The sequence below is a fragment of the Aspergillus terreus genome, genomic scaffold, assembly GCF_000149615.1.
Source record: "Aspergillus terreus NIH2624 scaffold_9 genomic scaffold, whole genome shotgun sequence".
In the NCBI taxonomy this organism is placed as follows: domain Eukaryota; kingdom Fungi; phylum Ascomycota; class Eurotiomycetes; order Eurotiales; family Aspergillaceae; genus Aspergillus; species Aspergillus terreus.
In genome coordinates, this window is record NT_165932.1 from 1,588,364 (window position 1) to 1,615,523 (window position 27,160).

Sequence of the window (27,160 nt, forward strand, 5' to 3'; positions counted from 1 at the left end):
GACTTTCTCCGAGCAACCCTCCCTTCCCCGCATGCAAATATCCATCGAGCCTGCTACCTCTTCTCCTGAGACCAAGGCAAGATGATCTCCTCGTCGTTTGCGCCTAGCCTCACTCGGCGAGACACCGGGAAGTCAAGCATAGGCCATGAAACCGCAACCGGGGCCATACCTCCCCCCTTAACCAGCGGAGGGGGCTCGTTCGGGCCCCAGAGCGCTGCCGCCATCTATCAACACATCCACGACATGGCTACGAAACGGATTTCCACCCTGGATTACCTGCGAAGAGCGTGAGTGACGGTACCCCGGCGTATTCGCACCATAGCCGCTAATCCGACACCCCCAGTCACGAAGGCCGCATATACTGGTTCAACACGGTGCACTTCTCGCGCGCCGACATCAACCGCATCCCCTACTTCGAATCCCGAAAGCTCGCCCGCCGCGCAATCAACTACCTCCTCCTCGGACTGTCCCTCCCCCCGATCCTCGACGTGAGCTCCACCCCGGCCGAGTACCTGCGCGCCCTGAACGCCCTGTTGATCGAGTTTGAGACCTTCCAGCAAGTCCACCCGCCGGATGGAAGCTCGTCGTCGACGCTCGCGCGCGCGCGCATCCCGCAGATGTTCAAGCGGGCCGCCCACGCCGGCGGGAAGACGCGCCGCGCCAGCTCGGCCACGGAGATCGGTCTGCCCATGCAGTCCAGCGATCCGTCAGACCTGAAGGCTATGGCCGGGAATATTGCCTCGTCCACCGCGGCGGCTGTCTCGTTCCCGCACACCGAGGCCTCGGAGCTGCTCCCCGGAGAGGAGTACTCGTATCTCCTGACGCCGTCGTTGCCGTTTGAACCGGACTATTTCGAGACCTTCATTACCCTGTGCGATGTGCTGATCGATTGCTATACGCGGCTGGTTGCCTTGGTCTCGAGTCCGTCGCTGTGCACAGTGGCCCTGGGCGAGATGTTCGCCAAAGCGGATACCAAGCTCCGGAAGATCATGGTGGCCGGCGTGGTGAGAGAATTCGAGGATGCGAGCCGGAATAACGCCAAGAATGAAGTCGCGGGGGTCAGTCGGGTGGTTCTCGGTGGGCTCATGGGTTAGCTGTTTGGACAGGAGCTATCTCGGACAGAGAGCTGTCTAGGAACACGCCGATACGATATACCATAATTTCGGGATGTTATGTAAATGGAGTTGGAGTTCTATTTGGATATGGAAGGCTTATTTATATACGTGTGGATACCTTTTACTTTGCATATACTTGTGAATCAGATGGTGATTTCAAGTGGAGTCTATGTTCTATGGCAACAGAAAACATCTCGTCCGCTCCAGAATAATGATTGAAAGAACAGCTCGCTCAACAAAATGCAGAATGGGACAACTTTTAACCATGTCGTATGCCTCGTGAGAAGGGAGGAAGGCCAATGAGTCACAAGTCGAAGGACGCGGCGCAGATAACGGAATAGAAGAGAGAAGTAACGCCAATCGCACCGTACGCTTGGAAATAAGAACCGATTGACGCCAACAGATGCAATCGCTGAATAAGGTGATGCAGGGTCCGGATGTCAACCCCGTGGGGGAAGCAGGGGTATTGTCAAGATCACAGCTTCCCGCTTTCGCGCTCGCGCTGCTCGCCAAACACCCGTCGGCTCATTTCAAGGACGGCCTCGAATCCCTCCTTGCCCCTCTTGGCGTTCTGGCTGAAGCGCTCCACGCTCGCCTCCTCGACCTTGTTCTTAATCTTCTGCCATCCACCGCAGAGCGCGGTGATCTTGGCCTCCTGGTGGAAACTCGTCGTCGAGGATGGCGTGGACGGCGTCGGACGGTAGACAACGGTTTCTTGCACGCTCAGAACATTCGACCACGTGAGGTTGGAAGAGCACATCGTGACGGTCTTGGAGTTGGGGTCGACGTAGGAGATCTCATAGACGTGGGAAGTGGCGTTGCCGCCGAAGAGCGAGAGAACCCATTGCGGTACGGACTGGTTGCATGTGATGAGACGTTCAGTTCGCAGCTGTTTCGTACATGGTTAGCTTGTGGATGCTAATAGCTTTGGAGAGCAACATACCACGCCGGTTTCCTTGTCCACCGTCCGCGATATCGTGTCCACGGCCACGACATGCGTGGACTTGTCGTTCCATGGGCAGTATTTGCGCCAGTTCGCAGTGGAGACTTCGTCCCAGGAATAGTCGAACGTACAGGTCGAAGAGAAGACCTTCATGGTGACACGCGACACACGGCAGCAGCTTTTGTCGGGACCTTGGATGACTGAACGAGGTCGAACGAGGGTGAACGAGGTGAGGTATTCCTCTGACCCCTTTGAGTGATGACGGACGATGTCAAAGAGTGTCTCAGATGAGTCAAGTAGACGCGAAGAGAGCGATAATAAGAATGACTCTTTAGTCTTGCTTTTCCGGTGAGAGAACGGGAGAAAGCACAGGGGATGCTGGAGGCGAGATAGTGTGGACGAGAAGATGAAGAACGAAGAAAACTACAGAAGAGGACTGGAGGCAAATATTAAACTACACCCTGAATAATCAAACACCTGGAGAAGGAGAACGTTGGAGAAGACGGCGCGGGTGGCGATCCAGCGATGTTTTATTCTTTTTTTTTTCCCTTCCCTTTTTCTTCTCGCCCTGTTCCCCTCTTTTTCCGGACTCTCGACCAGCCACGGGTCGGGAATTCTCGGCAGAATCCAGACTTCCGGCCTACGGTACACCGGATCCTTGGTCTGGTAAGGTACAATGACAGGTACCTTTTCTCTTTGCATATCAATACAGAGTGCATAAAAAGAATAAGATATGGATGTAATAGAAAATCATATTTACTTGCTGACCAGACTGTCCTTGGGGTGATAATCCGGAATATCTACAGTACTTGTAGATATTGCAAAGTATACTTACGCAGTACTACTACCACTACGGATTACGGCTCCGAAACTATATATGTGTTCATCATCTTGTCATGCGCAATTCAAGAGTGTGACTGGGTTTGGATGACTTGATAAATGCCTATAGAGTGATCGTCCTCGAAGGGACTCCATAACTTACATCATAGCTATCCATCCATCTTTTCGTTTCTTGTTGCTTCAAGTGTCAACCCGCTGTATTTCATATGGCATATCATAACTAATCACATACCTATAGGAACCAGGAGCATTAATATGAATTTAATCCCCGCACGGTCAATAACAGTGTCGGAGTAAGCAAACTGCAACCCAGTCGGCTAATAATATACCTCAGGTACCTTAGTAGTTGATAACCACCCGCTCCCGCGCGCGCGCATCACCAACATACCTCCTCCACACTCATCGTTCACCCAGTCAATCTTCCATCCCTCTATCCCCAAAAACAGCCAAATCAACACAATGGTCGAGCTGCGCAAGCGCAAAGCCCCTACCCAACCGCCGGTGGCCGAGAAAAAGAAAAAACCCGCAACGACAGCCTCCAAACCAGCTAAGGAGACGTCGCAACCAGAAAAGCCCAGCGCGCCTGATACCATCCCCAAAGTCGGGGATACCATCTCTCTGGATGATTTCGGCGGAGAAATCGAAACAAATGACGGCGCGAAAACGACCCTGAAGAAGCTCGTCGACGAGAGCAAAGCTGGTGTTGTGCTTTTCACCTATCCCAAAGCTTCGACCCCTGGCTGTAAGTCGAGTCCCAACCGTGCTCTTTCCACCCTCGCGGGAACATGTTTTTGTCGCAGTGGCTCATGCGCTCCAAGGTACGAAGCAAGCCTGCATGTTCCGGGATGGTCACGACCATCTGACATCCACTGGATTGTCGATCTTCGGCTTGTCGGCGGATTCGCCCAAAGCGAATACCACGTTCAAGACGAAGCAGAATTTACAGTACCCTCTACTCTGCGATACCTCAGCCACGTTAATTGCGGCCTTGGGTCTGAAGAAGTCTCCCAAGGGCACAGTCCGAGGTGTCTTTGCCGTCGACAAGAAAGGCACTGTGCTTCTACTGCAGCCCGGTGGCCCGGACGCCACAGTCGCAGCTGTGCACAACTTGATCAAGTCTACCACAAGCGACAAGGATGTCGAATCCAAGGATGAGAAGGAGGCGGAAGTCAAGAATGATGCCCAAGAGGATGCGAAGGAGTAACTCGGTCGATGTCGGAAATGCACCTTGATGCGCGGACTGCGCTTTAGTTACATATCTTCTTAAGGAGTACTAGGTATGAATCTGTAAGGCTCTTGGATCAACAGTCTTTTTATGATTTGCAACCATCAAGTCCCCTGATTATGGGGTACTTCCAATACTGTGATGTATTTGTGTATCTTGCTTAGATAAGCTATACGTTGTGCGATGACCGGAAATATCATTGTTCCGCAGACTCCCGACGCTCATGCTTCAACTCCACGACCCTGATCCTCCGCAAGCCCAAGCGTTTCTAAGGACCATTGCGGCCTCTAGCGTCAGACTCTCTTTCATTCTTGAATTGAGAAGGTACGGATATGATATCCCTCACTCTAAGATATCTGCAATCTCCCTGTACGAGAATTGTGTCTAATAAATGCATCGACAGGGTCTATCATGTCTCGCGACATTCTGAAGGCGGCCAAGTCCGCATCCAATGTGGTCGCTGTCCACAAGGTGAGCCAGTCTATGCGCCGGCCTCTCTATCTCCATATCCTCCGGCATTAACACCCCGCAGAAATACACTGTCCAGTCCACCGGAGTGTGGGAACGCATCCGCCGTATCTTTGCCGTCGACCCCAACCGCTCGACCGGTGTCCCTCTGAACTCGCAGTTCCGCCTGCCGACCCCCGGTGCTCTCCCTCCGCTGTCGTACGATGACCCGGTCACCATCCCCGCCGGCGACATTGCCGACAACCCGTACTGGAAGCGGGATGTCCGCAGAAACTACCCCCGCCTTAGCACGGTGAACCAGGCGGACGCCGTCGGTCTCCTGACCGTGGGCAGCCAGGCCGCGCCCAAGGAGAACGTCCTGCAGGCTGGTGAGGCTGGCGAGAAGCAGCTTGTTTCAGTTAAGCAGGAGGGAGAGGAGCGTGGGCTGGCCGCCTTCTTTGAGAAAAACAAGACCGGCATCCAGGGTGTGCTGGGTCCGAACGGCATGCCGCCGTTGCCTTGCAACATGAACTCCTCGGCGTCTAAATACCAGTTGGATGGATCGCATGGCTATCCTGAGGTGTAAGTTCCTTCACTCCGCGGATTGTCGGTTGTCGTTTAACTAACGAGAGGAAAGGTACCCCTGCCGCACTTTTGTTTAATTATTGATCAGCTTAGAGTGAATATACATATGAAGTCTTTTTCTTTCTCTCCTTGTTGAGTATAGATTCGGCCGTCTTAATCTTGACTGTCATTGTAGGCGTGGGGCATCTTTTCCGGGTGATGGCTTTGCCGCATTCAATTAGGGTGCGGACATAGCTTCGGCTATATATTGCAGGATCTGGACCCTCCCATGGGAGTACTGAAGATACTAATAGAAACAGTTCGCAGTCGTCAGTGTATGGCTTATCATGCGAAACTGATTCCAGTTTGTGCACCTCGGACGTGTTTTACGGGTGCCACGGCCTACGCGATACAAGAAATTGGACCAGTATGCTTTAATATGGTTTAACCTTATCTAATTGACTGCCCTTTTCCTTTCCAGTTTCATAGCATACATTGTGGAAGACAGGACCGAATCACAAAGAACCTCTTCAAACTCATAAACATTACATAGGACCATCCCAACTTAGCTGATCAGAAAGTAGCGTTTAGTCGAAGGGGTTGGTGCGCGTTCCCCACCAGGTGAGGAACAAGCTCAGCCCAACCGTCTCAAAGACCCTGCTGACGACACCGACGGCGACAGTATCAAGGGGCCTCTTCTCCGTCACGACCTGGCTGATGAACTATGCACGGGTTAGCACGTCGCACGGCGGCATACGGGGCCACACAACATACACTAGGAGCCGCGCTGGCCATAAAGATCAAGCTGCCAAGGTAGGCGGCGCCCTTGTAGCTTAATGTTCCAGTCGCGTTGATCAACGCCGCCACGCCGTACGTCTGCACGGCACTGCCCACCAGGGAGCTACCCCAGGCCGCGGCGGCACCGGCAGCCTCCTTGGACTTGAGGAATTCCTCCTTCGAGTTGGCGGCTTGGGCGCGGTGGTAGGTGTCGCCGAAGACGGGGGCGAGGATGCCCAGCGACGCGGTGTGGGTGAAGAAGGTGCCCATCGCGATCGCGGAGGGCTTCACGGGGGGAAGGTCTGGCTGCGTTAGTGAGGTTTGAGGGGAAAGGATATATGGACGTACAGTGAAGGGTCGTCATTTTGCTTGTTAGATAGAGGATGTTCTGTTAAGTGCGTAGAAAAGCTGATAGAGATGGATTCTTGAAGGTAGGCTTGATAGATGTAGTGGTACGAAGGGCGAGAGGAGCCTTTTGAAAGCACGGCCTAAGAAGGTCAGATGGCAAGTTTCCCAGCCAGAGAGTGACGTCGTCATGACCAAAAGACCAGAGTACGTCAAGGGAGAAGAGAGAGTCTGGAAAGATCCCTTGGGGAGCGACCTGGCAGCCAATGATTTCATGCGACCAGATCGACGCATCTGGATGTGGAGTGGAAGTATGACGTCAGGCAGTCGACTCCTCGCAGTCCTGGCGGGCGTCATACTGTCTCCTCTGCACCCGACTCCAGTTATGTTGGATTCTTCGGGGAGAGTGGAAAAGGAAGAGTGGTAAGGCAAGATGGCTATCTGTGGGGTATCATCCAGTGTAGCCCCAGTGGACATTTGAATGTATCGGCCTCTGTATAGCGGCACGCTTTTCACGAGTACTCCGTATGTCCCCGATCCTGAGATCAAACCAACTGGGTATAGAGCATGAAGGTGTTCTTTTATCTGTTCTACCATTTAGGAATAGGATTGATTGGTGCTGTAAGAAATTCTGTCGAGTCTAGGAAGTAATCTACGGAGTATGTGTTACTACATACTCCGTAGCTTTAAGGGATCCTATAATAGCTCGAGCATATAATATCCATCTCTTTGATTGTATATGAGGTTATTCCAGTCAAATTTCTTTCTCTGGGTACCGAGGTAAATCCTTACTGAATGTACTATTCAGCATTTGTTGAAGAATCATAAGGTGCATCTAGTGATTATGTAATAGCTGCACACATGGCATTAAACTTATTATCTTGAGTTATGATTTACACGGCTCGATCCGCACAGATTTATGCACCGCAGATCTGCTATATCTCGGTGTTTAAATATAACATTTCCAACATAATTGGACTTCTCTAGATTGGATAAAGAAAATACTACAGAGTCAACTTGAAGTGGAATCTCAAGTGGAATCAATTGCTGGATCTTTGCATAAGAATGACAAAGACCCCAGTCTTATCGGCAGTTTCTAGAACGCCGATCTGCAATCCATTTTATTTTTATTTTAGTCTCCCTCATTTTGCCCCTCAGCACTTTTCTCATCCCCCCATTCAATCTTCAACTCTCCAATTGACTATTATATACCGTCTACGCCCTTAATATCGCACCCTCCTCCTTCCTCTCTCTACTCCTACCCTCCGAAATTCCTTTCACCCCGCGTCCCACAACCGAATAGACCTCCATGGCAGAGACCGACCCCACCACTCAAGACATTGACGTCGATGCCTTCGATATCAGCGAATCCTTGGTCCCCGTAAGAGACCGCAAAGCCGCCGGTCACAGCACAGTCTCCTTCGGCGGTCTCCTCAAAGAGCCCCTCCTCCTGAAGGAGGACCTAAAAGAAGGATGCGGGGGGCAGCTCTGGCCGGCGGGCATGGTCCTCGCCAAATATCTCCTGCGACAACGCCGCGCTGACCTGGTGAACAAGCAAATGTCGGTTTCTGTCGCTTCGCGCGTCCTCTTCCCCCTCCCCCGTTGTCGCTGTTCGTTTGTTATGAGCGCGTGGTTGACAATTTGATAGAGTAGAGCTAGGCGCCGGTGGTGGCCTGGTGGGACTGGCCGTGGCGCTCGGCCAGAGGGACGATGCGTCCCACCCTGCGACTGACGAATCTAAAGAGGCGGTCCGTTGCCCGATACACATCACCGACCAAGTCCCGATGCTGTCGTTAATGGAGACGAATATCGAACTGAACGGCCTCGCCTCCTCGGTCAAGGCGTCCGTGCTGAACTGGGGGAGAGCCCCTGCCCTCCGACATCCCAACGCACCCATCTATAATCCTGGCCGCCGACTGCGTCTACTTCGAACCGGCCTTTCCGCTGCTGATTGAGACGCTCAAGCACCTCATGGGCCCCGACTCCGTGTGTTATTTCTGCTTCAAGAAGCGTAGACGAGCTGATATCCGCTTCATGAAAATGGCAAAGAAAGCCTTCGATATCCAAGAGATCCGCGATGACCCCGACGCAGAGACGTACAGTCGAGAGAATATCTTCCTCTATACGTTCCGTTTGAAACAGCGCAAAGGAACGGAGGGGAGCGAGAGCATGCCTGATATGAACATAGACAATGAGACGCTAGACTAGACCATAGAACTGAATAATGATCTATTATCTGGTAGAAACTACTTTTGACAGACAGTTCGCGCTAAAGCTTCAGCACATCGCCCCCATTTCTCCCCTCCGTCCCGACCTTTTTACCCTGGATGTCCGTGACCTCGCCCTCCTTTCAATCAACTTGGCACTTTCCTGGTTTTCATGTCATAGTATATGCTGATTCTCGGCCGCACAGCCAGACACCGGCATTGGAATTGCCGCTCGCCTTCTTGGCCTTCTTGCTCTGTCTCCGAAGCCGGGCCTTCTCCTCGGTAGACAGAGGCCATTGTCAAACTGCAGCTCCGACCTTCAGAGACACTTCCTTTGGGGCCTGGGCCTCATCTCCCGGCCTGTAGATGACGTGTGGCGCCAGAGTCGCCGCTCCGCCAACGTTGTTCTTCCTATCGGTTGCGCATCCTCCATCAGGATTGTTGCCACATCGGGACCACGTTGATGCTCGCCTGTGGTGCATTGGGCTTGTAGTGCCAGTTCGAGAGCGTGTCCAGCTGTGAGCTGATATCCTTCCACAGGTTGGTGATCTCGGCATGCTCGCGCATCAGCTTCTGATTCTTCGGGTCCACATAGTTGGGATCCGTTGTGCGAAGATGCTCGTTCTCGTAGATCTCTGCAAGGCTCTGCTGCGCTTTGGTATCTTCAAGTTCAAAGGTTGCCCTCTTGGAGACTTGACCGTCAGCCACTCCAGGACGCCGGCGTATCACCTCATCAAACTCTTTCGCCAGGATCCGGCGTTTCACAAGCTCTTCAATCCCTTCCGAGACCTCTGTTGTAACCACTGGGACTGGTTTTCCAATCCTCTCGAACTCTAGATCTTCTTCGATGAGCGAATTGACCGGGCGTTCAACCGCCCTGGCTTCACCAGCGAGCTGCCATTCTTTCTTAGCAACATTGGCGGCTTCTAAACGACGGATCTCATCTGCAATACGCGCTCGTTGTTGTTCATGGGTCGAACGCTCGCCTGGAGGAACGCCTTCCTCATTCGCATCCTCGTCTTCCTCGCCCGACATTTCGTCGTCGAAGAGATCGCGGCGTACATCCGCCATAGCCCGGTCCACATCCTCCTCCGTGATAACGTGGTCCGGCTGTGTCTTTGGGAGGGGGCGCGATCCCTTTTTCGATATCTTCCGAGGTGGCGGTGCAAAGAAGTCGGCGTATTTGATGTCACTTGTGTCGATCCATCCACTCATGCCGGCAGCTCCTCCATAAGTATCGTCTTCCTCCTCTGAGTCCGAAGCAGCATTCAAGCCAACATTGTCAAAGGTCGGTCCTTCCTCCTCGCTATCCTCTTCATCATCATCTCCATCACCGCCTTTCGACTTTGACGTCGCAGCCGTGACTGAAGTCGCATTTCCGGCGACGAGTGGATCAGCATGCCAATCAATGTCATCATCTTCACTTCCAGCATCATCCGGCTCACCCCTGACGTCTTGTTGCTCGAGAAGCTCGGATTGTTTATTGAAGTCGTCGATAGAGAAGAAGCCGTCGTTCAATCCAAAGGGATCCTCCGTGTAAGTGTCTCGAACTTCTTCTTCACCAGCAGCCTCATCATCCGACGCACCCTCCTCGCTTCCTTCCATGTCGTAGTCCATATCATCCTCAGCAAGATCGCCATGCTCCATCGCAGCGTCTGTATCGTCGATATCATAGTCCATGCCATCGTCATCGGATCCTAGCCCATCGACGTCGCTCTCTGCATCGGATAAAAGCTGGTCTTCTTCGCTTCCATCAGATGCGCTGTCGGAAGGGTCCGATGACGTTCCACGAGGGCGCTCAACATTTCGCATATACAAGGCATGGTCGAACTCGACTTCCTGTCCGGCGGAGGTGAGAATCCTCGAGGCTTGCTCCCATATCTGATCAGGCGTAAATCCGTCGGCGTATAATTGCTTCAGCTGGAGGACGTCTTCCATAGAAGGGTCATCGATCGCGGATCTCTTGCGCTTTCTGTTGATGCGCTGTCGAACGGTTTGAGAGTCGCTGACGGAGGACGCGAGAGGGTCGAGGAAATATTTCGCAGACTTGAGGACCGAGTCGCGCAATTCGCCTGTTGGGCATAGGAAAGTCCAAGGCGAAGACAACACTCCGTCGAGGGAGACAGCCCCGGGATTGGCAGTCCCGGACCCTCGCGAAGAGCTTTTCCTTCCCATGGTAGGTGGAGGCGAGTGCTCTTTGATCAGTGTATTCAAGGCTCTGGTGGAAGGGTGTGAAGTATTGAGCGACTCCAGAATATATCAAGAGCGAAAGAATGAACGGAGCGCCAACGTTGACCAGCAAAACTTCTGATGAGCGGCAGAAAAAAAAGATTAAGCACTTACCTACTTGGGAAATGGGGTTCATTCCGCCTAAAGTTCGATAAGAGGCGCTGATTCGTCGGGAGAACTTTTGTGGGGCGCTCACCTTATGTGCGGCAACTTTACGGAGTAGTTAGTTACTTATGCTGGGCTTATTCAGTACGACTTATGCAGCACAGGTATGGACCTTCGAATATCAAGATCAAGTTAGGTATCTTCTTCCTACGTCTGCTGATCAATGTTATGATTGTGAGCAGTCATTATGGAATTAACCGCAGGTCTGGATTCTCTATAACATTATATATGGAGTTCCAGGTTAATATACCTATTTAGTTAGGCAGCATAAGTAGAGTCAAGGGTAACGAGGCGTATATGTAATCCCTGACTGACGACACTCCGACCATTCACCCTTACTCGGTTCATTCAGAGTATATGATCATGCATTGCATCTATGCACTTTTAGAGTCACACTGTCACCACAAAGGAACAAAGTCCTGTTCGGAAGGTAGAACATATCAAAGACAATGCCAGCGGCAAATTTTGAGTTAAACAGTACTTCAATGAAACGAATCTAATCGGTAAGTATAAAACAGATATTCTCACAATCCATCCTCCGCAGTTCTTCTCCAAGACCAACAAGCCCTTTTAGCGTCGGTACCACATGCGCGTGATTCTGGTATGTCTCATCTTCTTCTGCAGCTGGAAAATTCCGTACATCAGAGCCTCGGAAGTAGGCGGGCCTGTAGGAATTCAGTCAGTGAACAACTCGTTGACACACACACGGCGTGCTTTTACTTACATCCAGGGACATAGACGTCAACCGGGACGATTCTATCACATCCACGAACAACCGAGTAGCTGTAGTGGTAGTAGCCACCACCGTTGGCACAGCTTCCCATGCTCACAACCCAACGGGGATCGGGCATCTGGTCATAGACCTGCCGGAGAGCGGGAGCCATCTTGTTCGTCAACGTGCCGGCAACAATCATAACATCGGACTGACGGGGCGAGGCTCGGAAAATGATTCCTAGACGATCCTGATCGTATCTGGGGGTGGAGAGGTGCATCATCTCGACGGCGCAGCAAGCAAGACCGAAGGTCATGGGCCACAGCGAACTCTGGCGGGCCCAGTTGGCGACTTGATCAAGCGTGGTCCTGGAGAGGCAATTAGGAAAACACAGCTTCGAATTTCTCAACACTGCGGAAATACGAACAAGACATATTGCATAGCACCCTCCTTCTTCTCCTGACTCGCCAGAGGCACTTCTTTGCGAACCTTTCCGGATGCCGTCAGAGACTGTCCGGTCTGTCCCTGGCGCTCAAGCGCCGTCGCCGCTTTGTTCGAAGAGTTGGACAGGAGCGCAATGGGCTGGATCTGAGGGACACATGAGGCCAGGCGAGGCTGCACTGTCGGACGGGAGGAGGACAAAAGTCTGGTGACGTGCCCGGCTTCAAAAGCCCCAGGGCGGGCGCGCGCAATAACGGGCAGCATGACCGATAGGCTGTCGGACGGAGTGGAGAGAAAGAATAGATACAATCCCAGCGAGAGCCTCAAGTGATGACTTGAAGCGAAAGGCGTAGAGGGTCGAAGATAAGGAGCCGGGGCAAGCAAGTCGGTATTTCGAACTGCTGGTCCGGATAGCGAAAGACAATCGCCGCTCCGCACTGGTGAACATTCTGCGTTAGTGGTCGGAGTGGACTGCCCGGGTGGTTGCGGTATTCGTTATTACATGGTGTATTGAAAATTGTGGGCGTTCCCCTCCGCTTATGCAGGAGATCGCTGTATAATACCGTAACTATCCTGTCACTGTTGCTGTCGCCCCATGGTAAGTTAAATTCTGGGCTGCTTCATTGGTTCCTTGCATTCAGCATAGAGTACTTACATAAGTTATCGCTCTCCCCCATCTAGGAGATAGAGGAGATCTCACTAAATACTCTATGGTAACTCTCAATTGCTCCTGATATATTCCTTTTTACTAGTCGCAACTGCTTTATGGCCTAGCCATTCCTTTCTTGCGTCTGTTCAGCCAACGATAAGCCTTCTGATACGTTGCCACGACCTCAAGTTACGGCGATACAACTGTTTAATGTCCCCCGCATTGACCAGACAATTCTCCCCTGACACTCAACGTACCCTCCACCGTCAAGAGGTTTACCACAATGCCTGTGCCTAGGATCGCCTGCATAGGCATCATTGGTAAAGCTGTATGTATAATCTTATTGCTCCATTCATGGTTGATGGGCGCTAACCCTACGGCTTAAGGACAACCCTCTTCACATCTCGCTATTCCCCCCTCACCAAGGTTCCACGATGGAGTTTTCGTTCTTATTGAACTCATGCCTCGATATTTTTGACATCCGCCAAAAGCAAACGTCAGTTGACCAAGAGCTGGGTCTCCTACATGCTTTCGACGAACGGTTAGCAGCATATGGCTGGCTCACGACCACTGGTGTGAAACTTCTCGTCATAGTCGATTTCCTCGGCCAGCCATCACGCACTAGCGATGAGGAGAGTCGGCTCCCTACAGGGAGCAGCATAAAAGAGTCAGATCTCAAACCGGTGCGTGCGCAGAGTCACAGAACCCTGTTGTCTTTCTACTTGGCTTCGCAAGGGTCTACATCTCTGTGATGAACTTATAAACTAAGTCTCCAACCTCACAGGTTTTCCGGGCATTACAAGCTGCGTATATTCAGCTTCTACAGAATCCATTCTACTCTCCAGATGACCATACGCCCGCAGCCCAAGCAGGCGCCTCGGCCCCTTCCTCTATGCGTGTTACGGACCAAAAATTCATCTCAGAAGTGAAGCGCATTGGCGAAACGTGGGCCCCGGGGATGTCTTCGTTTTGATGAGCCCAGCATACAGCCGGCTGGGATAGGACAGTTCTAATTAATACCCGACACTGAAGCGCAAACATTGCGTCAAAATCTCTTACGAAGAAAATGGCTGCGGATTTTATGATGACATTCCATGAAGCAATATATTTGTCATGGGCCATTCATCCGGCTCGCAGGATAATGACTATTATCTCATTTCGCTAGGGTAGGAAGTTACATAGGTATGTACAGTGTCGTAGGGAGCATATTTACAAATCCATTTGCGGAACTTCAATCAACAACCAGCTTCACATCAGACTCTGTCTGCTCCAAACCTCGAATCATCTCCTCGACCTCACGAGGGTCGCAGACAGCCCAAACGCCGCCGCCTTTGGCCGTGACTCTCCCTACTTCTTTTCCTACCAAGTTTCGCCCGACCTTTCCTGGTCCAATACCGATCCATCGTTTGACACCCTGCTCTTGGTCTAGATATCGGATGCTGTCCCACCATCTGACAGTATCAACACACTGCTTTGATAGCAACCGTTTGAGCTCCTCCTTTGATCTGAAGGGCAGACCGGTAACATTCGATATGCACGGCATATCAGCTGGGAAATTGACTCGAATCTCCTCAAGAGCACGCTTCATGTAATCTGCGGCGGGCGCCATAATAGGGCTGTGGAAGGGGCTCTTGCTGTTCAACCGGACTGCACGAGGATCATGGCCACCAAATTGGCGAAGTTGAATCAGAAGAGTCCTTATTCTTTGGACACTGCCGCTCAAGACTATCTGGTTTTTAGAGTTGATATTAGCAATCATTACTTGCTCAATCGGCGGCGTTCCGCAACTTGTGTCGTCCCTCAAGCCTGAGGGCGCAAGACCCAGGAATTCATGAATGGTTCGGAGCAGTCCATCCAGACGGTGGGGTTCGCAGACTAGAGCCACCATTCCATATTCTTCGCTAGACTCCTCGTGCGCACGCCGCGTGCACTCGGCCATTATTTCCGCCCGGCGTCGCACTAGCTTCAGAGCATCGCTGAAATCAAGGTAGCCTCCAGTAACAAGAGCCGAAAACTCCCCCAGACTATGCCCAAGAGTCACGTCCACACGGGATCGTGTATCAAACCCGAAATGTTTCTCCAGAATTCGAAGAATGAGTATCGAAGTCGCCATTATAGCCGGCTGTGAGTTCTCCGTTTTGTTCAGTTCGGAATTCGGTCCGTCAAAGATAATGCGAGATAGCCGGAAGCCCAAAATAGCATCCATGTCGTCCAAGAACCGGGTAGCTGTCACCGGAAAACTGTTAACCCACGAGGTTACCATGCCCACGCGTTGTACCCCATGGCCTACCAAGAATGTTAGTCGAAGGCAACAAGCCGGCAAGAAGGGAATGGCCAGACCAGGGAAGAAAAGGGCGGTGCGCAACGGCTTGCCCGTGGAATCCGAATGTAATCGCCGCTTAGCTGACCGCGGATGACAGTGAGCATAGTGTAGAGAGGTTCTTATATGCGTCGCATGAGGTCTAGGTTTCAGAAAGATCAGGGACGTCATGGTTTCTAGCGGAATCAAAGATAAGTGGCCCTTTGCGGATGTTTCTCAACATAGCCAGTACAATGTTCGGGCATTGTGATTCAACCCGGAAAGCAATTTCGGTATGGGTTAGATGTAAGATGTCTCCTTCATTGGCATATTGTCTTGATAATTGCCGACGATCGGTAGTCCGGAGTCCGGAGTACGACATCCAAACGAGGGGAGGCCGCATGTCTTCGTCACGTGGCTCTACGCGACTGACCGCCTTTGGTGTTTCTGTATTGTTTTCCCGCGCGAGCAGGGAGAAAGAAAGGAAGACTCCAAGCAACAGATGAAGCATAGAATAGTGCCTTACTAAGGTACTTTGCTTCGATCCAGCCTGAGAACGACTATCCTCTGAGGAATACACGTCCTTCAGTCCGCGGAACCCAGCCAGTCTCCGATGGACTAAAACAGGCCCTTCTCCCATTCCATCAACCACCGAATTGCAAACTACAACCTTCACCAAGACCCAGCAATGTTTTTACCTCGATCGGCCGGGTCCCAGCGCAACCCTAGAAGGCGCCAACGTACCAGCTCCGATGACTCCGTCAAACCTCCCAGAGCCAAAAGACAGCGGTCTACTCTCGGTCAAAAAGCGCCAGATTCATCCTCCGAAAACCTGGCAGATCGCCTTCGCAACGATGCGCCGGATCATCCAACGCCGATAACCGACGAGACAGAAGATACATTCTCAGAAGGCCCCGCCGCGCATAATCAGCTCCCTATCAGGTCTCTCAAGAAGGCCGAGAAACGAGAAGATGACATTGATGGAACTGTGCTACTGGTTTGTTGCTCTTGCTCACTTCTTGCAGGCATTGGAGCTCAAAGCTAATTCCCAATGACAGTCGGAAACAGAGTTCTATACGGTGGCTCAGTTGCCAGCATTGCCAGATCAGATTCGAAGCTCCCAGTCAGGCAAGTAGCATCAGTCATTTCGCATTTCTTATACTAATGCCTCCGTAGGCGATCTTAGGTGCTTTTTCGGTGCTAGTTGCGGCCACGCGTTGGCACTTACACAGACGCAGGCTATAGTCTGGCCTTATTCTGTTCCAGCTTCGTCGCCATCTCCTTCTGACACCTTTACCCTTTCCATACCCGAACCATGCAGAGAGCCCAACAACATCCCGCCTCTTGGCGTTCTTCTGTCTACAGCCACAGCTGGGGTTCCCGGCTTGATGGTTGTTATGCGCCAATCTGGAAAGATTATATACTGGGAGACAGTTTCAAGCGCCGCATCGTTGGGTCTACCAAGGCAGAAGCAAACTGGTCTCCAGGGCTCTGTGCCGAATTTGCTCTCTGGCGAAGTCATCACCGACATTGCGAATGCCGAACCTTCTGGCGTGATCCTCACACTTTCATCCGGACGTGTCGCCCATGTCACTGTGAGGGATTCCCAGGGAAAAGCTAAGATAACGGTCCACTTCCTCTCGAATTCATTCGGCAGTGGTAGAGTTGGGCTACTCAGTGGACTGAAAAGTGTCCTCGGTGGCAGCTTTGGAAGGAAGGACCTGGTGGCCGTTCGGGCCGGAGATTCTCACCAGAGGGGTCAGCTAGATGTCATCATTGCTAATTCTACTGGTGATGTTTGAAATCTGGCGACACGCATTGCAACCATGGAAGCGAGCTGAAAAAATAACTTGATGACGAGTCTGCTCCTGTCTATCGTCTATGTACCGAATCTGTCAGTGGAAGCGGAGATCACGACATCAGGGTTCTCGACTTCACGCCTACACCCCGCGGAAGCCTGGATGATGCTGTGCAGTCCGAGGGACAGAACGCCTTATCCCTATCTGTTATCGTCGCGCCGGCAGGCACAGCACCGACGGAGCTGTTCCTGGCGCAAATTGATATAACTCAAGATGTGAATGTCTCGTCCATCAACTCTATCAATCTCCGCGGCATTGCCACATTCCCGGAATATCCAAAACCGCGACTGATGCTTCCACGGCCCGGGGATACGGCCTTTGTGTTGATCGGACAGTCGGTTATCCTCCTATCCCTGGCTCCTGTCTCAGACTCGCCAAGTAGGCAGCTTTTGGCTGATTCTGACCGAGCACCTCAGCCATTTCAAGATATCATCAACCTTCGGTCAGGCCAAAGCTACGAGATACTAGGCAGTGGGTTTGAGGATCAAGCTGCCGAATCTCCGCACCCAGCATGCCTGCTTATGGTTCGAGACTTTGGTGTGATTCGCGTTTCTGCTTTGCCACGCCTGAAGACAGAAACGGACGGGGAGAACGCTCAGGTCACTGCCAAACACAAAATCGAGCAAGCTGTGTTCTACGGCACAATCTCAGGGAACCCACTGAACCTAGACAGCAGGACCAACCTGGACTACCCCGTTCAAGAGATAGAACAAGCTGCCCTAGATATCTGCGGTGAGTTGTTGCGGTCCACGTCGAGGTTCATCCCAGCAACTGCAATCTCTATACAACAGAACCTGAGGTCCAGAGCGAAAGCGCTGGATGATCTCGCTTCGCTTCTGATGCAGCAAAACAAAGCTTTTGATCGCCAAACGTGGTGGGAGCTGCTATGGGGCGCAGAGAAAATCGCTGCCCAGAGAGCTATCTGGAAAATAGAGGAAGATGCGAGGAAGTCCAAAGGCAACAAAACATTCCTGACGCATGTTATTGAATCAATGAGCGAAAAATTCAGGACGAAAGCCAGGTCTGACGGCGATGATCCAGTACGAAACTGGTTTCTCTACGACACCTTTCGCATGGAGCATATCGTACCTTGGATATTCAATGCCGTCAAGCCGCAAAAGGGCTTCTCCTCACGGCAGGGACGAAAGATTTCGGAACAAATATTGGAAGCCAGCGAACTCTCCCTGGCTGTCTTAGAGACGGCTTTTCGGTTCCGTGACGAACATGCCAGCCGATACGGCCTTGGCGATGGATACATAGAGGACGGTGTGCTTGTGACGGGCTACAATGGCCTCCCCGAATTCTGGACGTCTCAGAGCATAAGCTACGTGGAAACCGGCCACTTGCTGGACTTGGAACTTGACAGCTGCCGGGCTTGGATCCAGCAACGGAACTCAAACATGGAGATGCCAGAAGACAAGATCGTGAAAAAGATCAGCAAGAACAGTAGCAGACTCCTGCGTGTTCTTGGCCAGATGCACTCCGAGCGAGTCCGCTGGCTGTCTGCTCAGCAAGAGTCGAAGTTGGTTGACGAGAGTATCGCAACTGATCAGTCACATGTCAAACAACGCAAGTGGCAACTATTCAAACTAGCTGGCATCGGACAGCTGGAAGATGCTATCACGTTGGCTGAACAGTTCCGAGACATGGACGCCCTGGTGGAGCTCATCATCGAACTACAAGATCAGAGGAAGGTCGAGGACAATTCAGACTCTCTGGACGGCAACGGGGACGTTCTAAGCCGCGATTCTCACGAACTCGGTGAAAAGATCTCTCTCTATTTCGAAAAGTTCGGCGAGCCATGGGCAGATGCCTTCTTCTCTCGGCAAATCTCAATGGGGCAGTCAGGAGTTCTGTTCTCGATGAGAAAATTCCAACCCTTCATCACCCGGTTCCTACGCAAGCATCCAGTTTATTCACGCCTAGGCTGGATCAATGATGTGCTCGGCGAAGATAAATACAACGCTGCAGCAGAATCTTTACAGACTCTGGCGGTAGAGCACGAGACAGACCTCTGGAGTCACCGCGTTGAACTCTCTATAGCGAAGCTTGCGAAGCTAGCAACCTGGGAGGAGAACACTGCACCCGCCGACTCGCTTATCCATACCGACATTCGTCGCCTCGAAGACTTGACGGAAATCGATGCAGTTCAGGAGGTCATCTATGCATACATCACTCCATTTTTGCAGGGTGCAATTGATCAGAAAGCAGAGCTTGATTTGGCAGTCGATCATTTCGGGAAATCTATTTCCAGCGATCGACCGTCATTACTGGAGCTCCTCAGCGAAACCCTCGGCATGGTGATTGCAAGACAAGTCATTGGCGCCGAGCGGTTAGTTGACCTACTAACACTTATGAACCCGAGTCAAACTATGGAATACGACCACAGTGATCTTCTGGGCAAGGAATTCTATCTTGCTTTGCGTGTTGTTCGGCTTGCGTCCTTTTCTCAGCAAGATTCGCGCTACCATGCAGCCATGCAGAGACTGATATGGCGAAGATGCATGATCAGGGACGATTGGGTGGAAACTGGAAAGGCAGCAGAAAGACTGGGCGCCGATTCTGAAGCTTCAGCTTACGAGACTTCGCTCTTCCGCACGCTGAGCCTCTGCCTCGGAGATAGTACGTACCCCCCACCCGCTCCTTGCTCCCCGGGGATTGCACGGATGGGCCTTCTGACTAACCGTTGTATAGGACATAATGAAAGCGCCGAGTCTGCCTCGCTGTATATTCCGAAATCACCGCAAGAAGTTCTGCTGAACGACGCAGATGCTGAAGTGCTTGCCTCCCGTTTCCGTGCGGAGCAACGTGGTCGACTCACGCAGGATTTCAAGAAGGAAAGCGATATCTTGAGCCGCTACATCGAACAGGGAAAGCTTGAATTTTGGTTCAACAATCTCTTTACGTCTGGGGAGGAAGCCGTCACGACCGCTGCTGAGCTGTCCAGCCTTGATGAACAACCCAAGGCTCAGTCGCCGGAGTCAGTAGAGGAATCGAACGAAAAAGCGCGTCTCAGCTGGCTCTAGTGATATCATGTTCTCACATTCTCTGGGGTTGTTGGGCGCACGGCTGATTCAATTGGTTGCGAAACTACCTACACGTTGCGAAATATCAAACATAGACGGAGTTGGAAGAACAAGGGCAGATGCGTCTTTTAAGCAGGTGACTAGGTTCGCAGGATCATGTACTGTATGTTTTTAACATAAATCAAAGACCACTGTGTATTGAACTAATATAAGCTCTTGGTTTCTGGGCCTTATGAACAAACCATACGCATGTCAATGTACTCTTAATGGAGCATCCAGGGAACTAAGACTACATGTCCCGTCGACGACATTACTTTACACCTTGCTCATGTCGTTGGCTCCGCTGGAGCTGCTGCTGCTAGTGCTGTCCACTTTGGTGACCATGTGTTCATCGAGGCTATCCTCGGTCTCAGGACCATGCAGGCGCTCCTCGAACACAGGCTCGGTCTCAACCGCCTCGAACTTGGTTCTGAAATCAGCCAGTCCTTGGGTGCTGCTGTTCGAGTAACGCCGGGCGTTGGTGAAGGTGTAGTCGTAGTCCTGGACCTCGTCACCGGACCGGCCCCTGCACGCATAGTTAGCGAGTGTTTCGATGTATGAGGCGTCAAGGGCGCTTCACCAGTTTCCCTTGCCGCCACCGTCCTTCTTGGTCTTGCGGGGGTCGGCGTCCACGGGCCCGGATTTTCCAAAGTATCTAGGCAAGTCGGGGGCGACACGATCGTTCACATGGTCGCGGTCGTTGGCTTTGTGGGAGCGAGTCACTGGATGGGTCAGTCATGTGTTATATCGTGCAATGGCGACTATCTCATCTCAAAATTGCTCAATGCTTTGGGGTCTGTGAAGAAACCCGGGGTAATCGGTTCAGGTGGATGGAACGGGGTCACTCACTTGTTGAAGCTCGACTGATCTTAGGATCTGATGAGATAGGTGTGAAGCTGGAGATGGATCTAAGACCTGCCCCCTTGCGGAGTTAGTGGTACATCACCCTTTGCCTGCAGAGAAAGCACGTGTTCAAGGCGAGATGAAGGGTAGGGATGAAGGCCCAGGACAGAATGCCTGACAAGAGACTTGGAATGTTCCTCCACGGCCTCAATTGGTCAGGGAGCAAGGACCAGTATGGAGTATGGTACAGGCAGTGTTTCAATTGTGTCTCCTGGAGATGCATTGGAGTCAGTGGATGGAGCTCGTTACCTTGAGACGTCGAAAGAGACCAGGAAGATGTATTTGGCAGGAGTTGTTCTTGAAAGGAGGTTAGTCGTGTGACTCGTGTTGACTAGGCTGTACAGCCTCACGCAAGTATATGCTTGGTAGCTTGGAAGCAATCAACACAACAGCTTGACTGTACAGTAGATCCCAATGGGCTGGACGATTGGGAAGGAGATGAGAAGGAAGGGAAGAGAAGAGAATAGAAGAGAGACTTGTGAAGGCAAGTGAATCCGATATCTCCCAGTCACCTGATGGTTGTACTGCTGCCATCGCCATTCCGGGTGATCTCATACCTCCTCCAATAACAACATGGAGAAAGCGGGGTCTGAAAGCGATCGAACCACTCGTGGCGGACACATGATGTCACTACCCTTCCACCCCATCTCCCCACATTATTTACAGTGTACATATATAGAAGGATATTAATTGAATGATTACATAAGGCTGCACCGGTAGATCAGTGGTAGATCATGAGATTGCAGTAACCTCTGGTTGTGTATATCTTAGGGTCCTGTGTTCGAACCACAGTCGGTGCTAACCTTTATCGTCCTTATTTTTGTTACATATTTCAAAAGAAGGTAGGTACAAGAGACATGCTATTCTCGAGTAGAAGAAACAGGAGCAACCAGCAGCTTGCGTTCACCGTCCACTACTTTGCCCTCACTACACAAGCATAGCGAATTACATGCTTCTAATCGGTGTAAGAGTCCAATGCTGTCCGGAATGGTCTCCATCGGACATGAAAGGCTCGTGTGTGTCCGCGTATGTGTCAAGGCGTAGATGGTCCCCGGAAAATGGATTGAATAGTCGCCACGTGCTGTCTCCCCAGCCGTCTAGCGTCCACATCTGGCCGGAGTAATTGCCCTCCCGCGCCACATGCGGTTTGGTTTTGTCGTTCCCGTGAATATCGAGGACATTTTCTGCACCAAGCAACATGCTTCGTATCTTGTACGTTCCAGAAGAAAACTGCGGGAGAAGCTGCCAGTGTTGGCCGCTGGAGTTGCTAGAAGGTGACATCTTCAACACGCCATCATTTCCCACATCAAGGGAGAAGGAGGGGCCGAGATAGGCATTGGTGAGCCGGTACCAGGTGCCCGGATCAAGGGTAGTGCTGATGTAGCTGTTTCGTGGGTTGACGACTGTCTGGTTCGCCATCCTGTTGGGCCTGATAGTCTATGTCAGCCCAGGATTATAGTATCAAGAGGAGTTGCACTCTGTTACCTTTGATGAAGCGCTGCGTATGTACTAAGGAAACCAAGGACTAAGGCTGCGATCTGAGTACCTGGCAGAAAGACTCAACTTTGGGGTATATCGAGGCTGTAATGTTGGGTCTTGACTGCTGACCCTTCGAAATTTATAGATGAGCACGCTCTTCAAATGTCCGCACTTCTTGCTCCCTGGCGCTTATGCTACCTGGCCCCGCAGTGTGTTTGACACTGCCAAGTAGTCACTCCATTAGGGACGAGGAGACCCTTGCTCAAGATCAATTAGCGTCTTGCAACCCTCCCCTGTGGTCAGCTCCCTTAAAAAACGCACGGCCGACTCAGCTAGCCTCATAATACGCCAGCGTTCACTATGTGGTCTGCTGTAAAGCATAGTTCATTATGGGGAGGGACAAGCCGCTACCGTTCAGGATGACCTGATCATCAGGCATATCATTATGTAGGAATCGGTTGTTTGTCCCCCCTTCCTGCAAAGTACTCAACCCATGTTAACTAATAAGAAGAGATGTATTCAGCCAGGATTAGTGCAAGATATCATGGTGGAGTGGTGTGAAGGAAGACAGTTGGGCATCTACTATCTCCAGCGGTTAATGTGAGCTGAAAGTCATTACTATGAAAATAGCGCTGCTGCAGTAACCCTTGCAAAGCCAGTGACACTTACATGGCCTTCCTCTCTTCGGTATCCGTTCTAGACCATTAAAAGGGCTTATTGAGCAATCCATGTTACTTACTATTTGTAGCTATACATAGTATATCAAGGTGCAGCTACAAAAGCATGCGAATGTGCCAGATAATATTCAACAATCTCGGAATCCCGTAACTATAATCTTCTGTGATCATATCTACTCCTTGTCCAAGCTGAGTGAGTTGTACACCCATGAGGCGCCGGGGAACGCCGTCAGGTTAGCTTAGCCGACGCGAATCCAACCGGAGGGGCAGATCAGGCGAATGCGTCGAGCGCTGAAAATGTCTCATTCAGCTCAGCCACTTTTCAGCATGCAACATACGAAAAGTGGCAGATATTGGGGTGGTCGGTTTGCCCGATAGAGCTCAGCTACAACCTACAGCGCCTCCACGTTATTTATATTTAACCTAGTTGAGTTCCGCGGCAATTTGCTGACCACCATGTCTCTTCTTCACGTTCATACATTGAGAACCCCTACTGCCACCCTCACTTCTGCTACCACTATCTTCTCCAGTTGATACCCCCTACCTTCAAACAGAGGTTTGTCCCTCTCGCTTTTTTCGATGGAGACCCATCTCACACTTCCATGATAGCAGGATGATCTACAAACTCGGGGTTCAGATCTATAACGAGACTAATGAGTCCCTCAGAGTCGTTGAGAGGACCTGCTGGCACTATGCAAATGGCGCCACTTGGACCGATGACAACGTGCTCGAGATGGGTGGGAGCGGTACGTCGGGCATGCTTCGGATCAAGACCTCATCAGGGGAAATCTTCACCGTGATTGTGGGATTTCATAATAACGATCCCTGGTGCGATGCTCAGGTGAACTTGAAAGACCATGATACGGCAGTGAAGCTGCACCCAGAATACTACAACGGGGGCAGCCTGTCAGGCCAGGCGAGCACTGGGGTCACCCGGACAACATTGAAGGGACGGACAGTGAAAGTCCAGTTCCGGGCTCTGCCGGACGGTCCGGTTTTCATACCTATGGTCACGTATTCTTGAGGATGGACTCTAGGGCTGCCCGATCCTTTGGGGGAAAGGACTTTTGTTCGGCGAAAGTCCCCGCGGCAGAAGTGAACTCCAAGAACCATACCCGCCAGGTTCTTGTATTACTTTGTTCCTTCCAGTTCTCTCTTCGGTAGATGCGCGGAGGCATTCCTGGTTCGCTCAGGTCGACATGCTCCATCTTGCCCATGTTATATTGTACAAACCTGTTGGCAGCAGTTGTTGGGCTATTTGCATGAAAGAATAAAGTATGAGTATCGCGATTCTATGGTGCGTAAATAATCCACACAAATCAAAGCCCTTTGCCTACAACTAGAGGTCATGACGCAAGAGACAGTAGAGTTCTTGTAGGCGTTTTTGCTAAACGTTTTGTCAGGTCCCCCAGGACGTTGTACCTTAGTCTTCATTTCCTCATCTATATCAGCTAAAATTTCTCGTCGCTGGCGCTTGAGAAACTTGAGCTCTCTGGGCGTGTCTCGGAAGTCAGCCGGGTATGTTCGAGCTCCTGCACGAGCTTGGATTGCATATGGGCTAGCTTGGCCTCAAAAAATCTCCGAGGCGTCTGATTTGGTGGAGAGTTGTGAGCATTTGGAGGCAGCGCTCACCGACCACTTCTCGTATGGAGACATCAAGGAGGACACCCGTTCAGGTATGACTGGGGGTCGATCCATCTTCTGATAAACAGAGACTAGGATACAGGAGGGTAGATGAAGAGAGAGGTAAGAGAAGAGTGTAAGGGAGAAATAAGGAAATAAGGCCGTCACGGAGGTGAGGAGTGAGTGAAGTGAGAGAAATAAGTAAAGTGAGAGGAAGAAAGGTAAGGGGGAAGAGTTTTTGGTGCACCTTCTGTTCTGAGGTCATTGTTGCCTATTGCCTACTACTTTAGTAGGTACCGGTAGGTACCGTAACCTATCTACCAAGTATTGATGTCTACAAACCAGCCCAAGTAGACTACTTTCTTATTCCACCTGACAATAAGTACGTAGCTAGTGATAATGCGGGAGACACTGGAGCATACCATTCCCCTTATGAGGACACTGTGAAGTTGATCGAGACATTCTGTCTGCTATTTTACAGCAATGGCAACGAACATAAGGCTCCTTCCCCGAACGTAGAAGACGAAGTTTGAAGTTTGTTTCGTCATTGGCAGTTGATGTCTATTCGATCTAGCGTTGCCTTGAATATCCTTTGGTGCAGAGGGGAAGTAAAGCAGGAGAGGAATCACGAGCTCTCTCTGCCTCCAAAAAGGGTCAGCTAGGACGTTATGAAGATTGGAAGAGCTGTGGTATATAGGAGAGTGGTGGAGACCTTGGACTTGGTGACTTGGTCCTGAAGAGTTGCCCTCGGGGCCCCGATCAGTCCCATACACTCGCATCTAGTATAAAGCAGGGTTTGGGTCACCAATGGTATAATTGTTAATATTAATTTTATCTATTAGTCTGACCACTGCTGACAACCCTTAACTACTAGGTAACTACTTGCTGACTCCTTGGCACTGCTAACTACAGCATGTAAATATTAGAATGAATGAACAGCCATCCTAACTTCGTCCGTTGATTATTTTCCACCTTGGGCAGATACAAAAGTCTTGATGAAGAATAGATCCCTTTCTTGGATGAAGTTGCCAAGCTCGGAAGTTGGCTGAACGTTCCTAATGGTGCTGATGGCGCGATCGACTGGGACCCAAGAGTGCGAGAGGCCTTCGGAAGACTCGACATCGGTCAGTTCTGGCCGACCCGTATCCTCAACCAGTCTAGCAGAATAACAAAGGGATATCTGATGCAGGTCATTCCGCCATTCCTCGCTCTGAGCAAAGAATGCGGTATTATCCACAGAAACTTTGCAACCAGTCTCCTCCAAGACCTCTCTCTTGATTGCCGCGCAATGAACTTCATCCACCTCGATTTCCACCGCCGGGGAGCTTGTAGTAGTTTCCCTTGACAATGTGAATGATCGCGACCTGCTGAGAAGCTGGATTGTACAGGACTGCACGGACTGCATGGCGCTCGGTGTAAGCTACACCAGGGTTCATCTTGCCGATGACCTTGATTGGAACGGAAGGTTTCTGGGGCATACTAGAAGTGGACAGAAAATCAGAAATTAGCCAACTATACCATAATGCTCTGTGATGGTGGTTGCATTTACAGGAACTGTACCCTTGTTTGTAGGTGGGTGAAAGAACTGGGGGGGACTTAAATTATAGCTCAAACCCGCTTCTTTACATTCTTCAAGCAGTGGCTACCCATGCTTTGGGCATTAAAATATGACTATTGCCTGGTAACAGGTGATGGTTGCCAAGCACTGGTGTGGTTGGCTCGCTAAGCCCACGATGCTGCTTTGGGTTGAGAAACTTGGATCTATTCAATAATACATGGATTATCAGAAACTGTAGAACAATGAATCCGAGCAATTTTCCCTGCCAACAGCCGTCCTGCTTGTTTTCTTCATAGGCAGATGGTCCTATTACTGCCCATACATGCATTGATGCCCAAGAAGGAAAGCACTGTAATATAAATTGATTCTCTAGCTCAACCGCCTCTTTCCTATGGCTGGTTGATGGTGCCAGTCTAGGATATGAGGTCGTCGTTGCGGGAGCGATTCCGTATACTTTGGTGGGCCATCTGGCACCAAGGCCCGTGCGATGAGTATCAATCAATCAATCAATCAATCAAGATTCTATTAACCTGTTGAAGCCTATCTATTGAAGCGATTGGCTATGCAGGCGCTTCACCAATGAAGCAGAAATCTGGTGCCTGAACGCCTGAAGCCCATATAAACCCACAAATACAGAAAAGACATAAGAAACATTAAAGATAGAGTAAAACACCACCAAACTCACTCGATACTAGGCGAGACGTCTCCCCCGCGCCACCTGCGCGTCAAACACCTATCCCACTCTATTCCATATATGATTCTAGTAAATTGACGCGGTGCCGCGTCGAGCTAGATCCCTTTGTAGGCAGCTGACTTATTCCTTCTAACTATCGCTTCTAAACTTATTCCAGAGCCTCGGAGGAGGCTTTTGCATTCCGACCTCCGCGTAGCAGAACTGTTTGAGCAGGCCTGTTTGATGTATATGTTCAGTGATGTAACAAAGTTTACTTGCGAGTTAGATATTATAAGCATATTATAGTCTGATAGTTTCCTCTAGAGGGATCATTATAGCCTACAGCAATGCCATTATTGCCCCAC

At 51.0% G+C, this 27,160-nt stretch overlaps 14 protein-coding genes and 1 non-coding gene across 15 annotated transcripts; 7 read left to right on the forward strand and 8 right to left on the reverse strand.

Moving 5' to 3' along the window:
* Nucleotides 1–81: 81 nt before the first annotated feature.
* ATEG_06827 (uncharacterized protein) lies at nucleotides 82–1,094 on the forward strand (the record flags this gene model as incomplete). Its single annotated transcript, XM_001216005.1, has 2 exons — nucleotides 82–287; nucleotides 344–1,094. The coding sequence occupies 2 exons, from the start codon at nucleotides 82–84 to the stop codon at nucleotides 1,092–1,094; spliced, it is 957 nt and encodes a 318-aa protein (XP_001216005.1).
* Nucleotides 1,095–1,590: 496 nt separating this feature from the next.
* On the reverse strand, nucleotides 1,591–2,211 carry ATEG_06828 (putative mitochondrial protein sorting (Msf1); the record flags this gene model as incomplete). Its single annotated transcript, XM_001216006.1, has 2 exons — nucleotides 1,591–2,004; nucleotides 2,059–2,211. The coding sequence occupies 2 exons, from the start codon at nucleotides 2,209–2,211 to the stop codon at nucleotides 1,591–1,593; spliced, it is 567 nt and encodes a 188-aa protein (XP_001216006.1).
* Nucleotides 2,212–4,534: 2,323 nt separating this feature from the next.
* On the forward strand, nucleotides 4,535–5,232 carry ATEG_06829 (putative NADH-ubiquinone oxidoreductase 21 kDa subunit; the record flags this gene model as incomplete). Its single annotated transcript, XM_001216007.1, has 3 exons — nucleotides 4,535–4,594; nucleotides 4,656–5,152; nucleotides 5,208–5,232. 3 exons carry the CDS (start codon nucleotides 4,535–4,537, stop codon nucleotides 5,230–5,232), a joined length of 582 nt encoding a protein of 193 aa, XP_001216007.1.
* A 489-nt stretch (nucleotides 5,233–5,721) lies between these two features.
* Nucleotides 5,722–6,275, reverse strand: ATEG_06830 (DUF1761 domain-containing protein; the record flags this gene model as incomplete). The annotated part of the gene is made up of 3 exons (XM_001216008.1): nucleotides 5,722–5,856; nucleotides 5,909–6,213; nucleotides 6,260–6,275. The coding sequence occupies 3 exons, from the start codon at nucleotides 6,273–6,275 to the stop codon at nucleotides 5,722–5,724; spliced, it is 456 nt and encodes a 151-aa protein (XP_001216008.1).
* Nucleotides 6,276–7,565: 1,290 nt separating this feature from the next.
* On the forward strand, nucleotides 7,566–8,464 carry ATEG_06831 (uncharacterized protein; the record flags this gene model as incomplete). The annotated part of the gene is made up of 3 exons (XM_001216009.1): nucleotides 7,566–7,870; nucleotides 7,905–8,091; nucleotides 8,123–8,464. The coding sequence occupies 3 exons, from the start codon at nucleotides 7,566–7,568 to the stop codon at nucleotides 8,462–8,464; spliced, it is 834 nt and encodes a 277-aa protein (XP_001216009.1).
* A 431-nt stretch (nucleotides 8,465–8,895) lies between these two features.
* On the reverse strand, nucleotides 8,896–10,638 carry ATEG_06832 (rRNA-processing protein MPP10; the record flags this gene model as incomplete). Its single annotated transcript, XM_001216010.1, has 1 exon — nucleotides 8,896–10,638. One exon carries the CDS (start codon nucleotides 10,636–10,638, stop codon nucleotides 8,896–8,898), a length of 1,743 nt encoding a protein of 580 aa, XP_001216010.1.
* Nucleotides 10,639–11,427: 789 nt separating this feature from the next.
* Nucleotides 11,428–12,687, reverse strand: ATEG_06833 (NuoB/complex I 20 kDa subunit family protein; the record flags this gene model as incomplete). The annotated part of the gene is made up of 4 exons (XM_001216011.1): nucleotides 11,428–11,522; nucleotides 11,582–11,937; nucleotides 11,997–12,447; nucleotides 12,666–12,687. 4 exons carry the CDS (start codon nucleotides 12,685–12,687, stop codon nucleotides 11,428–11,430), a joined length of 924 nt encoding a protein of 307 aa, XP_001216011.1.
* A 406-nt stretch (nucleotides 12,688–13,093) lies between these two features.
* On the forward strand, nucleotides 13,094–13,632 carry ATEG_06834 (uncharacterized protein; the record flags this gene model as incomplete). Its single annotated transcript, XM_001216012.1, has 2 exons — nucleotides 13,094–13,342; nucleotides 13,444–13,632. The coding sequence occupies 2 exons, from the start codon at nucleotides 13,094–13,096 to the stop codon at nucleotides 13,630–13,632; spliced, it is 438 nt and encodes a 145-aa protein (XP_001216012.1).
* A 258-nt stretch (nucleotides 13,633–13,890) lies between these two features.
* Nucleotides 13,891–14,865, reverse strand: ATEG_06835 (ACP S-malonyltransferase; the record flags this gene model as incomplete). Its single annotated transcript, XM_001216013.1, has 2 exons — nucleotides 13,891–14,388; nucleotides 14,422–14,865. 2 exons carry the CDS (start codon nucleotides 14,863–14,865, stop codon nucleotides 13,891–13,893), a joined length of 942 nt encoding a protein of 313 aa, XP_001216013.1.
* Nucleotides 14,866–15,646: 781 nt separating this feature from the next.
* On the forward strand, nucleotides 15,647–19,843 carry ATEG_06836 (putative nuclear pore complex subunit Nup133; the record flags this gene model as incomplete). The annotated part of the gene is made up of 5 exons (XM_001216014.1): nucleotides 15,647–15,955; nucleotides 16,135–16,144; nucleotides 16,225–16,553; nucleotides 16,820–19,439; nucleotides 19,512–19,843. The coding sequence occupies 5 exons, from the start codon at nucleotides 15,647–15,649 to the stop codon at nucleotides 19,841–19,843; spliced, it is 3,600 nt and encodes a 1,199-aa protein (XP_001216014.1).
* Nucleotides 19,844–20,158: 315 nt separating this feature from the next.
* Nucleotides 20,159–21,408, reverse strand: ATEG_06837 (uncharacterized protein; the record flags this gene model as incomplete). Its single annotated transcript, XM_001216015.1, has 4 exons — nucleotides 20,159–20,408; nucleotides 20,463–20,604; nucleotides 20,732–20,804; nucleotides 21,343–21,408. The coding sequence occupies 4 exons, from the start codon at nucleotides 21,406–21,408 to the stop codon at nucleotides 20,159–20,161; spliced, it is 531 nt and encodes a 176-aa protein (XP_001216015.1).
* Nucleotides 21,409–21,495: 87 nt separating this feature from the next.
* ATEG_10472 lies at nucleotides 21,496–21,585 on the forward strand. The gene has a single exon. It is a non-coding gene; the product is annotated as a tRNA-Cys (tRNA).
* On the reverse strand, nucleotides 21,507–22,204 carry ATEG_06838 (RICIN domain-containing protein; the record flags this gene model as incomplete). Its single annotated transcript, XM_001216016.1, has 2 exons — nucleotides 21,507–21,588; nucleotides 21,735–22,204. The coding sequence occupies 2 exons, from the start codon at nucleotides 22,202–22,204 to the stop codon at nucleotides 21,507–21,509; spliced, it is 552 nt and encodes a 183-aa protein (XP_001216016.1).
* A 604-nt stretch (nucleotides 22,205–22,808) lies between these two features.
* ATEG_06839 (uncharacterized protein) lies at nucleotides 22,809–23,965 on the forward strand (the record flags this gene model as incomplete). The annotated part of the gene is made up of 5 exons (XM_001216017.1): nucleotides 22,809–22,864; nucleotides 22,895–22,904; nucleotides 23,023–23,134; nucleotides 23,472–23,497; nucleotides 23,579–23,965. 5 exons carry the CDS (start codon nucleotides 22,809–22,811, stop codon nucleotides 23,963–23,965), a joined length of 591 nt encoding a protein of 196 aa, XP_001216017.1.
* A 1,560-nt stretch (nucleotides 23,966–25,525) lies between these two features.
* ATEG_06840 (NUDIX hydrolase) lies at nucleotides 25,526–25,969 on the reverse strand (the record flags this gene model as incomplete). The annotated part of the gene is made up of 1 exon (XM_001216018.1): nucleotides 25,526–25,969. The coding sequence occupies one exon, from the start codon at nucleotides 25,967–25,969 to the stop codon at nucleotides 25,526–25,528; it is 444 nt and encodes a 147-aa protein (XP_001216018.1).
* Nucleotides 25,970–27,160: the final 1,191 nt, after the last annotated feature.